Source organism: Caretta caretta, chromosome 1 (assembly GCF_965140235.1).
Source record: "Caretta caretta isolate rCarCar2 chromosome 1, rCarCar1.hap1, whole genome shotgun sequence".
NCBI lineage: Eukaryota > Metazoa > Chordata > Testudines > Cheloniidae > Caretta > Caretta caretta.
Genome location: NC_134206.1, coordinates 283,102,665 through 283,115,627, shown reverse-complemented (window position 1 = coordinate 283,115,627; position 12,963 = coordinate 283,102,665). Strand labels below are relative to the sequence as shown.

The following is a 12,963-nucleotide window of genomic DNA, read 5'->3' as shown; positions in this document are numbered from 1 at the left end:
CAAGCAAACTCCATTCTGGGAGATATTGCTGACTGCTGGGGGTGAAAGTAAGGAATTACAGTTGCTTCAGCAGTTATAGCATTATAGCAATGGCTTCTGGGAGTATGATAACCAACGGACAGCTCCCACATATTGCTAGGGAGCACTTTGCTTTAGCTAAAAAATGTGAAATGTGGACTCAATACAAAAATGTGCACTCAGCCTGGTAAAATAAAGGGAAACACTATCCTGGCCTGCAAAATATCACTACAGAAGCAAAACAATACAAATCCTATGTTATCCTGTGGTGGTTTCTTTTTTTTTTTTCTTCCAAGTTTGTGCAAATCTGTTGCTTGTGAAAATGAAGGCCTAACTTGGCATTGGCTAGAGCAGGAACCGGTCAGGCGCATGCACTCCATCCTGACCAAAACAGTGCAGCTGGTTCACCAGTGGTCCTCCCTAGAACATAGAATAAAAATAATATGTGGTGATTTTTGTCATGTGAAACAATGTAGGGACTAAGCCAGTCCCACCAAACTAGCTATGTTTGAGTCCTAAAGCCAGGGTTTAAACAAGGTCTTCCAAGGTGGATGCTGACATATTACCCTATTTTGCCATCTCACCTGCAGGGTAATTTGTTTTGATTTATTTATGTTGAGTAAATTAAGAATCAGGACGTGATGAGGGAACTTGGTCCATACTACTGTATTTCTTGCAAAGGGTAATAAAAATATGGAATAAGTTACCTGGAAATGTTATTGGAACAAAGAGTCAAATCCTGCAGCCCGTAATCAGTCCTTTCAGTGAAAGGCAATAGGAACCTTTGCCTGAGTAAAGATTGAGGTGTTTGTCCTAAATAGTATAAGTTAAAGCAGCACCTAACTTTGTGTCTGGTGATCAGGCGGATTAAGAGGAACAGTGATGATGGAGGAAGATGTGATTTAAAATGTCATTCAAGCAAGGAAGGCATATTAGACTGGGTGGCCCTTTTCCTTTTCTTAAGGAGACTGTTCCTGCACCATTTAAAAGTCAGTGGGAGTTTTGTCATTGATATAAATGGGAGTAGGATCAGGGCCAAGATATTTCTCATTAGTTTCATTTACTGAAACTTCCAAAAGTGAAGAATATTTCAGGTTATTATTATTATAATTTATCTATTAATAATATACTTTGCTCTTACAAAGCTTTTCACCCTCAGATGCACATTACAAAGGAAGTTAAGTATTGTCTCCTTTGAGTCCTAAGGATGCACGGCTGATCAAAATAGGTACATCTTACTTTTTATACCATCCAATTAAGGACCTTACACAATATCCGTTGAAGTCAGTGAAAGCCTTGTCATTGACTTCAGTAGAGCTGAATCAGGCCCCAAGGCCCAGATTTTTAATGTTATTTAGGCACTGGTGCACTCAACATTAGAACTCCTAACCCATTCAAGAGCCTACATTTCATTTTCATTTCCTAAGTGGAGAGATGTTCTGGAGAGACATGGGCTCAAAATAAGCAGAGGAAAAAAAGCATATGGTGTGTAATTTTAATAATGTGAACACTGAAGAATTATGCTTGAAACTAGATGGTGTGACAAGATGGCTGATGTTAGTCTGGTGGGTCTGGAGATTTTCTTGGTGGGGAGCTAAGATGCCACCCCTTGCCCCTGTTCTTGGGGTGTCAATGGCCCCACTAGTGGCCCAAGAAGGTGGTAAAGGAGGGAAGCGGGGGAGGAGTCTGAATTTGCTCCTCACTCTGAGCTCCAGCCCCACTCAACCCCTGCGTGTTCTTATCCTCTTTCCCCTTGGGTAGGGTACCTGCAGTCCTTAGATGCTGGGGAAGGGAGTCTCCCTCCCCTACCAGGGTAGCATCCCCCTTACTTTGGTTTTCTGATTTTCCAAGTCTCACAGCACACCTCCAAGCTCCAGTCCTCTCTCCTTCCTCCTCTGCCTCTGTCTGCCTGAAGCAGGAGGTTTTATTAGGTTCCTAACAGGGCCTTAATTGACTGCAGGTGATCCAATTAACCTGCAGCCACCTTCCCTAGTCTACAGGGAACCAAGACTTAATTAGCCTTGAGTTTATATATTTCCCCTCTAGTACTCTCCCACTGTTCCCTGGCCCTCCTGTATTACAATGGGCAGACAATACCAAAAACACAAAGTTTCAAGTATCTGGGTTCCAGAATCTGGAAATTGGAATTGTCTGGCTCAAATGGAGAGAGAGAAATGATGTAGTATATGACAGGAAGATACCCGTAAGATTAAAAGGGAAAGTCTATAAAATAGTGGTGCATCCAGTTTTAATGTATGATGCTGAATGTTGGGCAACAAGAAATATGAGCAAATGATCTGTTCCATTGAAATGCTAATGTTGAGATGGATGAGTGGTGTAAACAATAAAGACAATATGAAGAATGTGTAAGCTAGAGTCATGCTCAAAATAACACTCAGAAAAAAAAAACAATGAGGAAGCGTAGGCTCAGGTGGCTTGGTCATGTAAAGCACCATCTAGACGAGGTGGGTAAGAGAATCCCTCAGATCAAGCCTGAAGGAAAAAGAGGCTGACCCAAGAAGAAGTGTTAGGATGTCATAAAGGAAGACACATTTGTATGTGGGATGATAGATGAGATAGCACTGAACTGAGAGCACTTTGGAGGGAGAGGATTTGTAGAGCGGACCTTGTTTGGGATAAACGCAAGGAAGTGCCTTAGTTTCTTGAAGATGAGACTTAGCTTACTAAATAAACTAGGTTTTGCAGCGCTTAAATACCTTTAAAAATCTGGGCCTGATTGGTTTATGTGCCAGACTGTATTGTGATATGTATTTTGAAATGATCAGAGATTATCAGTAAATGTTACCTCTCTGTTACCTGAATGAAACTGTTAAAGAACTCCCTTGTTCTTTGTTCTCTGTTGCCTTACTAGTCAACTGACTGACAGAGCACTGTCATCAAGAGTTTGATACTTGGATTTTTCATTACAGCATGAATAATGAGAAATACAGTTATGAAAGGCAGACCTGTTTTTTTTACTATTATTGCCTACGTGTTAAACAAATCCCATGTAAAATAAAATAGAGAATTATAAATTTGGGGCTACCTTAAATCTGATTTATCAACTCAGGGCATGAGTTACAATCCCTCATGTTGAAAAGTTTGAAGACCGCTGAAAAAAGTACTGAATGAAATACATACAGACTGCCTTTCTGTGCATTGCATGTTTAAAGTAACAAGGCCAATCTAATAAAAAATATTTGTATTCAGTTCCGCTCCTGCATTATAACACCAGTAGTTTCACAGTATGATGGGATTGCTTAGTAAAGGGGATAATATGATATACATGTCAGACAACAAAATGAACCAAGAAGTCAAAATCAAGCAGTTCTTATCTTGGACACACTGAGCAATAAAATTATTTTAAGTCTGCAACAAACTTTGCAAAGTCCAGATGATGTTTGGAGCAACAGCATTTCATGTGTGTATCCTCACACCCTGCAATTTATGGATTTAGGACACCCCCAAGAATTATTGAAGTTTATAAACTATTACTGAAATTTATCTGCTTTGTGATGCAATATAACCTTTTCATTTATAAAAGTTAGTTTTTCACTGTGCAGGTACAGTAAGTGCTAATAATCATACTCAGTACTGTTCATCTTAAGTATACTTTAGAAACATTAAGGGCTTGGTCCAAAGCCCCCTGAAGTCTGAGATCCTTTTCGTTGACTATAGGGGCTTTGGATCATGCCTTAAATAACGCATAGAAACATATTTTCCATATAGTGTAAAGATTTTGAATAATCTTTTGTGAGTATTTCCATAACCTGGTGCTGCCCTTTTCCAGTTGAAAAAAAATAAAAGCACTTTCATCTCAGAATCTACAATGCCAAATGGAATCAGTTATTTTTTCTGGGTTTTGTACTTCAGACTAAAACTATGCTTGGCAAAACAAAGCTTCTCATGTGATGCACTCATCCGATTAGTTCCCCCATGCAGTATAACACACTGATTTCACCATCAATCCCCTAACTCACCAGTAGAGATGTACCTTTATTTATCAGGATACCCTGACTGAATGAATGAGTAGCCATTTGCTGTTATCACAAATATAACATACAGTGGAAAGAACTAAATGTTGCACATTTCAGTGGTTCTGGGAACAACTACAGCTTTATTACTCACAGAACCTCTGCTGGATCAGTGAGATGGACTTTGACTACTCTGTTTTGAGTTGGATACTTTGGGTATGTCTATACTGCAATGTAAGCCCCAGGTTAGTAGAACTCAAGTTAGCGGTCCCTGGGTTTGTTAACCTAGGGCTTGGGTATCTACACTTGTTTGTAACCCCAGGTTAGGAATTGTTGAACCCTGGGTTCCAACCTAGGGCTCTAGCATGTATGCTGCAATATGTGAGCCTGAGTTCAATCACCCATATCTCAGACTTCCTAACTCCCTCCCAAAATGTGCCATTCTAGCCTTTTGTTCATGGTGCAGTGTGGGAAGGCATGACGGTCCGCCTAACTTGTCTGTCCAGAGGACAAAGCAAGTTCGCCTGTGGGATTGTGGAATACTTTTGGTGGACTCCTAGAGCATGTGTCCAGTGGGGCCACGTCTACACTGCAAAACAGTAGGCCTTGAACCCTGGTCCTGGCTTGACTCAGGCTGAGACCCTCAACCCCTGTGGTGTCCTGGGACCCTGGATTCGATCACTGGGTTAGTGTGATTTGTGTGTAAATGGAATGGGGGTTAGGCTTGTACCTGAGCTTACATTGCAGTGTAGACATACTGATTGTGTGCTTTACCCTGTGCTATAATGGGCTTTCACTATGTGTGTCATTTTTGCATGCTCACTTTAATTCCGCTGTTGGGTTTATCACATCCACTGTTCATCCTCATGCGTAACAGTTCACCTAACATATGGCAGTAGCCCTGCACAACAAACGCCCATGGTGTATCTTCTTAATGAAGTGATTCATGAGAGACCTTGCTCCTGTCACGGTAGAGGAACTATTGTTTCTGGGGGTTTTTTCTGATTAGAGTAAACATGAGTGTCAGAAACTGAAAACTACATAAGAATCCCTGATCTCACTCCATTGACTCCAGTATGTTCTGCCTTTAAAGTCTTAGGCAAAAATACAAAACAGAAGGAGGAATAAACATGGAGAAGTTCTAACCCTAGGAATGGGTTGGAAACCACGTGGTAGTGGGAAATCTTCTGTCACAGTCTGAGCAAAGAGCAGCATCCAAATATAAATGATCTGAAAGTGCAGAATACTCATTGAAATCCTGATATGAATTACAGAAAAACTTTTGGAACCTTGGGTGCGTAAAGTTTGATTCCCAAAGCCACAGTTAGGCAGCTAGATAAATGTGCCCTGAACTTCAGAGGTGATGGATCTCCCCAAGAAGATAATGGCAGCATGAAGCTGCTTTTATCTAGGTGCCTAGATATGCAATTTGGAGACTAATTTCAGGCACCTAAGGTTTCAAATTTTTGGCCTGCCTACATATTGTGATAAATTACATGTTGACCAATACCCATATACCCGAGGGCCTGTTTCAGAGCCCATTGAAGCCAAGGGGAACCTTTCTATTGACTTTGTTGGGTTTTGGATAAGGTTCTGTATGAGCGAATAATCTTTTTAAAACTAATTTTATTGACATAAATGACATATTCTATTGCACTTGTTCTACTACTGCTCGTTTCTTTATACTCTCTAACTACAAATATATTTCATTTCCAACCAAATGGTTATAAGTCACACTGAATATTGTGCATTTAAAATGTATTGACAGTATCATAGAATCATAGAATATCAGGGTTGGAAGGGACCTCAGGAGGTCATCTAGTCCAACCCCCTGCTCAAAGCAGGACCAATCCCCAACTAAATCATCCCAGCCAGAGGTCTGTCGAGCCTGACCTTAAAAACCTCTAAGGAAGAAGATTCTACCACCTCCCTAGGTAACGCATTCCAGTGTTTCACCACCCTCCTAGTGAAAAAGTTTTTCCTAATATCCAACTTAAACCTCCCCCACTGCAACTTGAGACCATTACTCCTTGTCCTGTCTTCTTCTACCACTGAGAATAGTCTAGAACCATCCTCTTTGGAACCACCTCTCAGGTAGTTGAAAGCAGCTATCAAATCCCCCCTCATTCTTCTCTTCCGCAGACTAAACAATCCCAGTTCCCTCAGCCTCTCCTCATAAGTCATGTGTTCCAGATCCCTAATCATTTTTGTTGCCCTTCGCTGGACTCTCTCCAATTTATCCACATCCTTCTTGTAGTGTGGGGCCCAAAACTGGACACAGTACTCCAGATGAGGCCTCACCAATGTCGAATCGAGGGGAACGATCACGTCCCTCGATCTGCTGGCTATGCCCCTACTTATACATCCCAAAATGCCATTGGCCTTCTTGGCAACAAGGGCACACTGTTGACTCATATCCAGCTTCTCGTCCACTGTCACCCCTAGGTCTTTTTCCGCAGAACTCCTGCCTAGCCATTTGGTCCCTAGTCTGTAGCGGTGCATTGGGTTCTTCCGCCCTAAGTGCAGGACCCTGCACTTATCTTTGTTGAACCTCATCAGATTTCTTATGGCCCAATCCTCCAATTTGTCTAGGTCCCCCTGTATCCTATCCCTGCCCTTCAGCATATCTACCACTCCTCCTAGTTTAGTATCATCTGCAAATTTGCTGAGAGTGCAATCCACACCGTCCTCCAGATCATTTATGAAGATATTGAACAAAACCGGCCCCAGGACCAACCCTTGGGGCACTCCACTTGATACCGGCTGCCAACTAGACATGGAGCCATTGATCACTACCCGTTGAGCCCGACAATCTAGCCAGCTTTCTATCCACCTTAGAGTCCATTCATCCAACCCATACTTCTTTAACTTGCTGACAAGAATACTGTGGGAGACCGTGTCAAAAGCTTTGCTAAAGTCAAGAAACAATACATCCACTGCTTTCCCTTCATCCACAGAACCAGTAATCTCATCATAGAAGGCGATTAGATTAGTCAGGCATGACCTTCCCTTGGTGAATCCATGCTGACTGTTCCTGATCACTTTCCTCTCGTGTAAGTGCTTCAGGATTGATTCCTTGAGGATCTGTTCCATGATTTTTCCGGGGACTGAGGTGAGACTGACTGGCCTGTAGTTCCCAGGATCCTCCTCCTTCCCTTTTTTAAAGATTGGCACTACATTAGCCTTTTTCCAGTCATCTGGGACTTCCCCCGTTCGCCATGAGTTTTCAAAGATAATGGCCAATGGCTCTGCAATCACAGCCGCCAATTCCTTTAGCACTTTCGGATGCAACGTGTCTGGCCCCATGGACTTGTGCACGTCCAGCTTTTCTAAATAGTCCCTAACCACTTCTTTCTCCACAGAGGGCTGGCCACCTACTCTCCATGCTGTGATGCCCAGCGCATTTCAATTAAGTACAATACATTTAAATTAATTTATGTGAGCTTCATCCTATCAATTAAGTCAGTTCAAATGCAATTGGCTTTTAATTGCACTAAAGGCATCAATATTCCACAGTTTTATTGTAGCACAAGCTTGAAAATATATTTTTGGCTCTTTCAGTTATTGTTAATAATAGAACAATGCGTTTTGGCAAGCAAATATCACTTGTATTGATTTTATTTCCAACTGTAATCCTCTACAAACATTTGTTTTTAAACTTCTTACACTGGCTGGGGACTTAATAATTTGACTGTGAGTTTTCTCTTGCCTCATGACCCTGTCCTTGGCAGGTGGACTATCACCTTCCTAAGACACTGACAAAAAAATGTTCTGGAATAGTATGGCCAAAGGATGTAGGACTAATATCTGTGCCTTTGCTCTGAGCAGTTTTTATTGGCCTTTTTCCTGGTACACTGCACAGAGTTGCATATGTGGGTTTTGAGAATGGTATCATATATAGCCTATGGTGGTGAGGGTGACAAGCAGCTAACCTTCTCAGAGTATGGCATTTCTTACAGCTAGACTGACTCACAAAGCAGCTTTAGTAACTACATTCAGTAATAAAAGTGTCATAGAGAGGAGAGAGAATTAACTACAAAGGGTGATGACAAATTTTAAACTAATCTTGTTACATATCTTTTTCTCAGCAGGTTCACAGACGGGATGTAACCTTATTTAAAATGGAAACTTGTGATGGAAGATAACGGTTGGAACTAAAGTATTGGGTGAATGTTTCTTTTTTAACGGGTGACCTTTTAAAAACGATATGCTGGTTCGGAAGGTACAAGGAGTAAATTGCAAAGTTTATTTTCTCTACTCGATCGATGGATTTTTTTAATCATTCCTTGGAATCAGTGAAGTTCAGAGAAGGCATGTGATGGAAAAAGCAGCAGGTCTGTGTGTTTGTAGTTCCCACATTTTGGATTAGTTTGCTGTCTTGCTGAACTGATTCCGTTTTGACGGGCAGGGCATGAATGGGATGGATTTATCTTCAGAAATGAACAGACATGGAAGGAATCCAATAAGTCACAAGCTAGAAGATCAGAAGAAGGTAAGATTATTGTTGATGCTAATTAGTTATCTTTGAACTGCTTATGCATTCTTAATGTGATTTCAGTAAGCTGGAAACTAAAATGCTTTACAAGATATATTAATCTGCCTTTATTATTGCTGTACAGCCGACTGTTGTTATGAATCTGAATTTCATTATTACATGATCATTTTGCTACTAAACTCTCCTGAATTTGTTTAGCAAAGTAGTTGACAAAACTTTTACTTTGCTGTCAATGCTGACTTCATGCCAAAGTCCTGCTGATCTGGAATATGTGTTTAACTTTGTGCTGACCTTGTCTAAGTGCTTTATCCCTTACAGTGAGAGCATCCCAATAGTAATTCTGAACAGTTCTGTTATCAAACTTGTCATTAATTTTGGTTCATGTTTCTGGACTACCTTATGTAGTTTAATTAAATAAAATGACTTTATGTGACATCAAGCATCCTTTTGGCTGATATCGATCCTTCACTATGATAGATCTGACTTTTTTTGTGATCCCAAGAGGATAGGTCGCTCTTGGAGGCACACCTTCCGAATCCATTTCTGTTGCTTCCTTAGTATATGTTCTTAAAATGTTTGAGTGTTCATTGCACAGGCTTGAGTTTGACATTCTTCAGACTGCCCCATTTTGCCTCAGTCCTGTAGTGGGGCTAGTACAGTGCTATTTATGTCTTGGGCTTCTCTTGAACACAGACTGGTAAATGTTTAAAACCGTGTGATGGTTTTTTGCTCAGGGACTAGGATGAGTCCATCAAACACTGTTTCACTTGTGATCTAAGCCAGAATATAAATTGAGTAGACTAGTTAATACATGAACCTCCTGTGGCACCTGCCCATAAATAAAACTGTAGCAAATGATGCCTACTGGGTTTTATGGGTTCCTTAGCATATGCACCTGTTCAGCATGTGCACCCTCCCCCCTGAAATAATAATGTAAAAAAGAAATTGGGAATTTCCTCCTTCTCCCCACTAGAATGAAAAAAAAAACATGCGAGGCCCTGAGCTCTGTAGGTCTGAGTTCAAAGAACTTGCAACCAGTTCTGAGAGTCACTGCACTGGGCAGTAACATTTCATTGCTTCCAAATCACTTTTAAGATTCCAGTGGAAGACTGGTATGTTTCATACTGAAAAGTTGATTATTATACAGGTTTGTCAATAAGAGCCACTAAAACTTGGGAAGTTAAATAGAAGTAAAAGTCATTGGCCAAGTAATTAATTTTGAACTTGAATTGAAAGCTACAACTCAGTGGACTTTACTGACAGCCTAAATGCAACTCATATACTTTAAGGTCAGAAGGGACCATTATGATCATCTAGTCTGACCTCCTGCACAGCTCAGACAACTGTTGCAAGTCCAGTCAGAACTCAATACTTGGAGCATCCCTGGAGTCTATGTGTGTGTGTCTCTCTGTTGTTAAACTAGGCCATTCACAGCTGTTAGTCTTCTGAAAGTATTGAGAATTGCTGGAAATATAACAGGATAACACGTATGACAAAACGTTGTCAAACTATTGGTACTGAGAACATTCATTGAGCCTTTGAGCTCCTTTTTGTGTAACAGAAAATACTCAAAGATATGATGTGGCATAATTGACTTAGCTTGAGACGTCTTTCCAATCCCAATTCCCATTTGTCTACTACACAAAAGAAAAAGATGAGCAATATTAGTATTAATCAAAACACAAGTATTGCTTTCTGAATATTATCCAATTCTGAGTGGAATGTGCTTCAGTCTGGTATTTTAAACAAATCTCTCTGGTTCCCTCCTTTCCTCTCTTTCTGAAAATGAAATATTGCTCCTTCCTGGCCTAGCAGTGGTGCTGAACCTATTATGCAGCAGATCTAGGTTCGGGGGAGACTCTTGTTTCCTAGAAAGATGGAGATTGTTTCAAGGGTGGTCTGTTGTACTTGGGGTCAATTTCTTTTCTTTAAATAAGTTTGAGGATTCTTTATCCAGCACTAGAAGAACTAACTAAGCAAGAACTGGAGAACACTGTTTTATAGCTTCTAAAATCATTGTGTCCTGTGATCTAGATATTTAGGAATTAATAAAAAGCAACAAGAATTTCTGAAATACATTTTTATTGCTAATGGGCATCTTTAATCTTTCTGTGAGAAGCTATTGTTATCTGGTTCATTAACGAATAGACTGGTATGATTTTAAAAGGGTTTGTATGTTAATCATCCAAGACTTTTCAAGGCCTGGTTTGTAGTGTGTACAAATGTGAAGTGCAGGCATAAGCAGCGTGGTTATTTATTCACATTGTACCTGGTTGAAAGCTAACACAGAAATAAATTTGGCAGCATTGTGCCCTGCTTTTATAGAAGATCGCACTTCCTTTGGCAGACTGCCTGACTCAACTTAGTACCTCCAGCGCTCTGGTGAAACAATACTGCCTTACCTGGATTGGGCCAGGCAGAACCAAACTGAAGTTCTTGCATAACCCATATTCTCATAGGTAAACAGAAAACTCAGTGCTCTGGGGAGGTTTAGTTGTAGCATCACAACTTCCAGTGGCCACTCTGCTACCTTGTACATGGCAACATTGTTTTCGTGATGGACAGTTGAGCATGAGCATAGGGAATCCTAAAACAAGACAAATGATAAAAACTCATTTTTGTAGTAGGTACTCGTGACTTTTTAGTTACATGTACATTGGTGCCCATTAAAAAGGTAACATTTACTACCAGATACTACCAGATGGTATGTGATATCTGCCCAAATTGCACATTTTTGGGCTGAGGGGGTTAATTCTACATATAAGATAAAATAGAGGTCCATTACCTCACTGTGTGGTAACCTAGAAAATGTCCTATCTGTCTCAATATGTACTTATGTAGCCTTCATTACTGATAGGTGTAAGTACTGCATGCTTATATGACACTCATACTGTGCAGATTTGCATTCCATTGTATGTGACCTGAATTTTATATCTGTACATACTTGTCCCATGGCTGAACACCTGTGCAGTCCAGGAGTCATTGGGTAAATCCCATGATAAAATGATAATTCTAATGATTTCTTTCAGTATTCCATTACATCTAAAGAACTGGCAAGTGTCACACAGAACCTGCATTTGCCCCTCTCCTCACATTCTCTCAACCCTGCAGAATTTTTGCACATAGCCAGGCTCCAGGAATGAGCAGGAGTTTTTCTGAAGCTACTCCTTTCACCCATGGGGGCTCAGTGGTGCTGGGTGCCAGAACTGACAGCAGGGAGACTGTGTCTTCAGAGATCTCAGTGCTCTCACCTATTGGCCACAGCAAGAAGGAGGAACCTACCTGACTTTATTGCTGGGGTGGCAGGACCAGAGGGGAACAGGCTGGAAGAGTTTAATTTATAGATATCAAGGCCAGAAGGGATTGTTGGGATCGTCTATTTTGACCTTCTGCAGAACAGGGGCCATAGAACTTCCCTGAATTAATTCCTGTTTGAACTAATGGGCTGGGACAAAAGTATCAGAATGAGGGTAAAGGAGAAAGGGCTGTTGCAGGATCTCATACCACCTCCGTGATCATCAGGATCTTCTGGCCCTTCCGCCACCTTCCAAAAATGCTCCCAGGGTCCCTCACCCCAGGCTGTCCCTCTGGTTCATATTAGTTCTCCAAACTCCTCAGTCGTCCCTCCAACCCTGTGCTTCTGTGAGGTACCATTCCCAGGGCTCTGGGGCACCCTGACAGGGAAATCAGTGCCCATTTCGTACTGGAAATAAATGTCACTTGTGCAGCTACCTGCCCACAAAGCTTTAAGACTAAACTCTTAAGATCTTCATCTATTTTTTGTTTGCATTGCGTACTGTAATTGCTGCATTTCTTATGTTATCTAATCATACAATTCAATGACACATATCTGAATAGCTAGGGGTTGTCTTACAGACTTCAATATGATACACACGTTTGACTTTAATACACCCTGAAGTGTACAGGGAACATGAGGATATCAGCTTGAACAACTGGCTCCTGCAGTTTGCCATATTTGACTATGTTAAACAACAGTGAAGGCTACTTCAGCTGTATTTCATTATTCAGTATTGTACCTTTTGTTTTATAAATCCACTGAAAATCAGTGATCTGCTCTTCATATGCATAATTTACAGTCAACAAGCACAAATATATATAATCTATTTTACTTGCTTGCAAAAGAACGTCCGGTATTCCCCAATTAACGTAGCTATTTTTTTGCAAGTCTTGCTGAAGACATTCCTTTGATGGACTACCCAGGTTCCTTGGTATCTTCAAAAAACACCTGCTAGCCTGAGGCGGACAAAGGAAAGCATTTGAATGATTGCTGCAGCTGTGGCCTTGTCAAAGTAGGAGACCACATGCACGTAAGGGTGCATGTATGTATGTGCATACGTGCAGGTGTGAGGCAATGCTCAGGCAAATAATAAAACTGCAATATCTTCAAGCATCGCTTATGCAGGTGACCTTGTGTAAGCTTGTAAAAATGCTTTCAGAAAGATGGAAAAAGTATAA

General features: G+C 40.9%; 1 protein-coding gene across 4 annotated transcripts in view; it reads left to right on the top strand.

Moving 5' to 3' along the window:
* NAV3 (neuron navigator 3) overlaps positions 1-12,963 on the top strand; it is a 778,536-nt gene that overhangs the window by 193,540 nt on the left and 572,033 nt on the right. For 3 of the 4 annotated variants that reach the window (XM_048835702.2, XM_048835701.2, XM_048835703.2), the window contains one exon: positions 8,081-8,484. In XM_048835702.2, the coding sequence (XP_048691659.2) occupies positions 8,404-8,484 (81 nt within the window). In that variant the 5' untranslated portion in view covers positions 8,081-8,403. The remainder of the gene's footprint in view (positions 1-8,080; positions 8,485-12,963) is intronic. The other variant, XM_075124347.1, reaches the window with a different exon arrangement.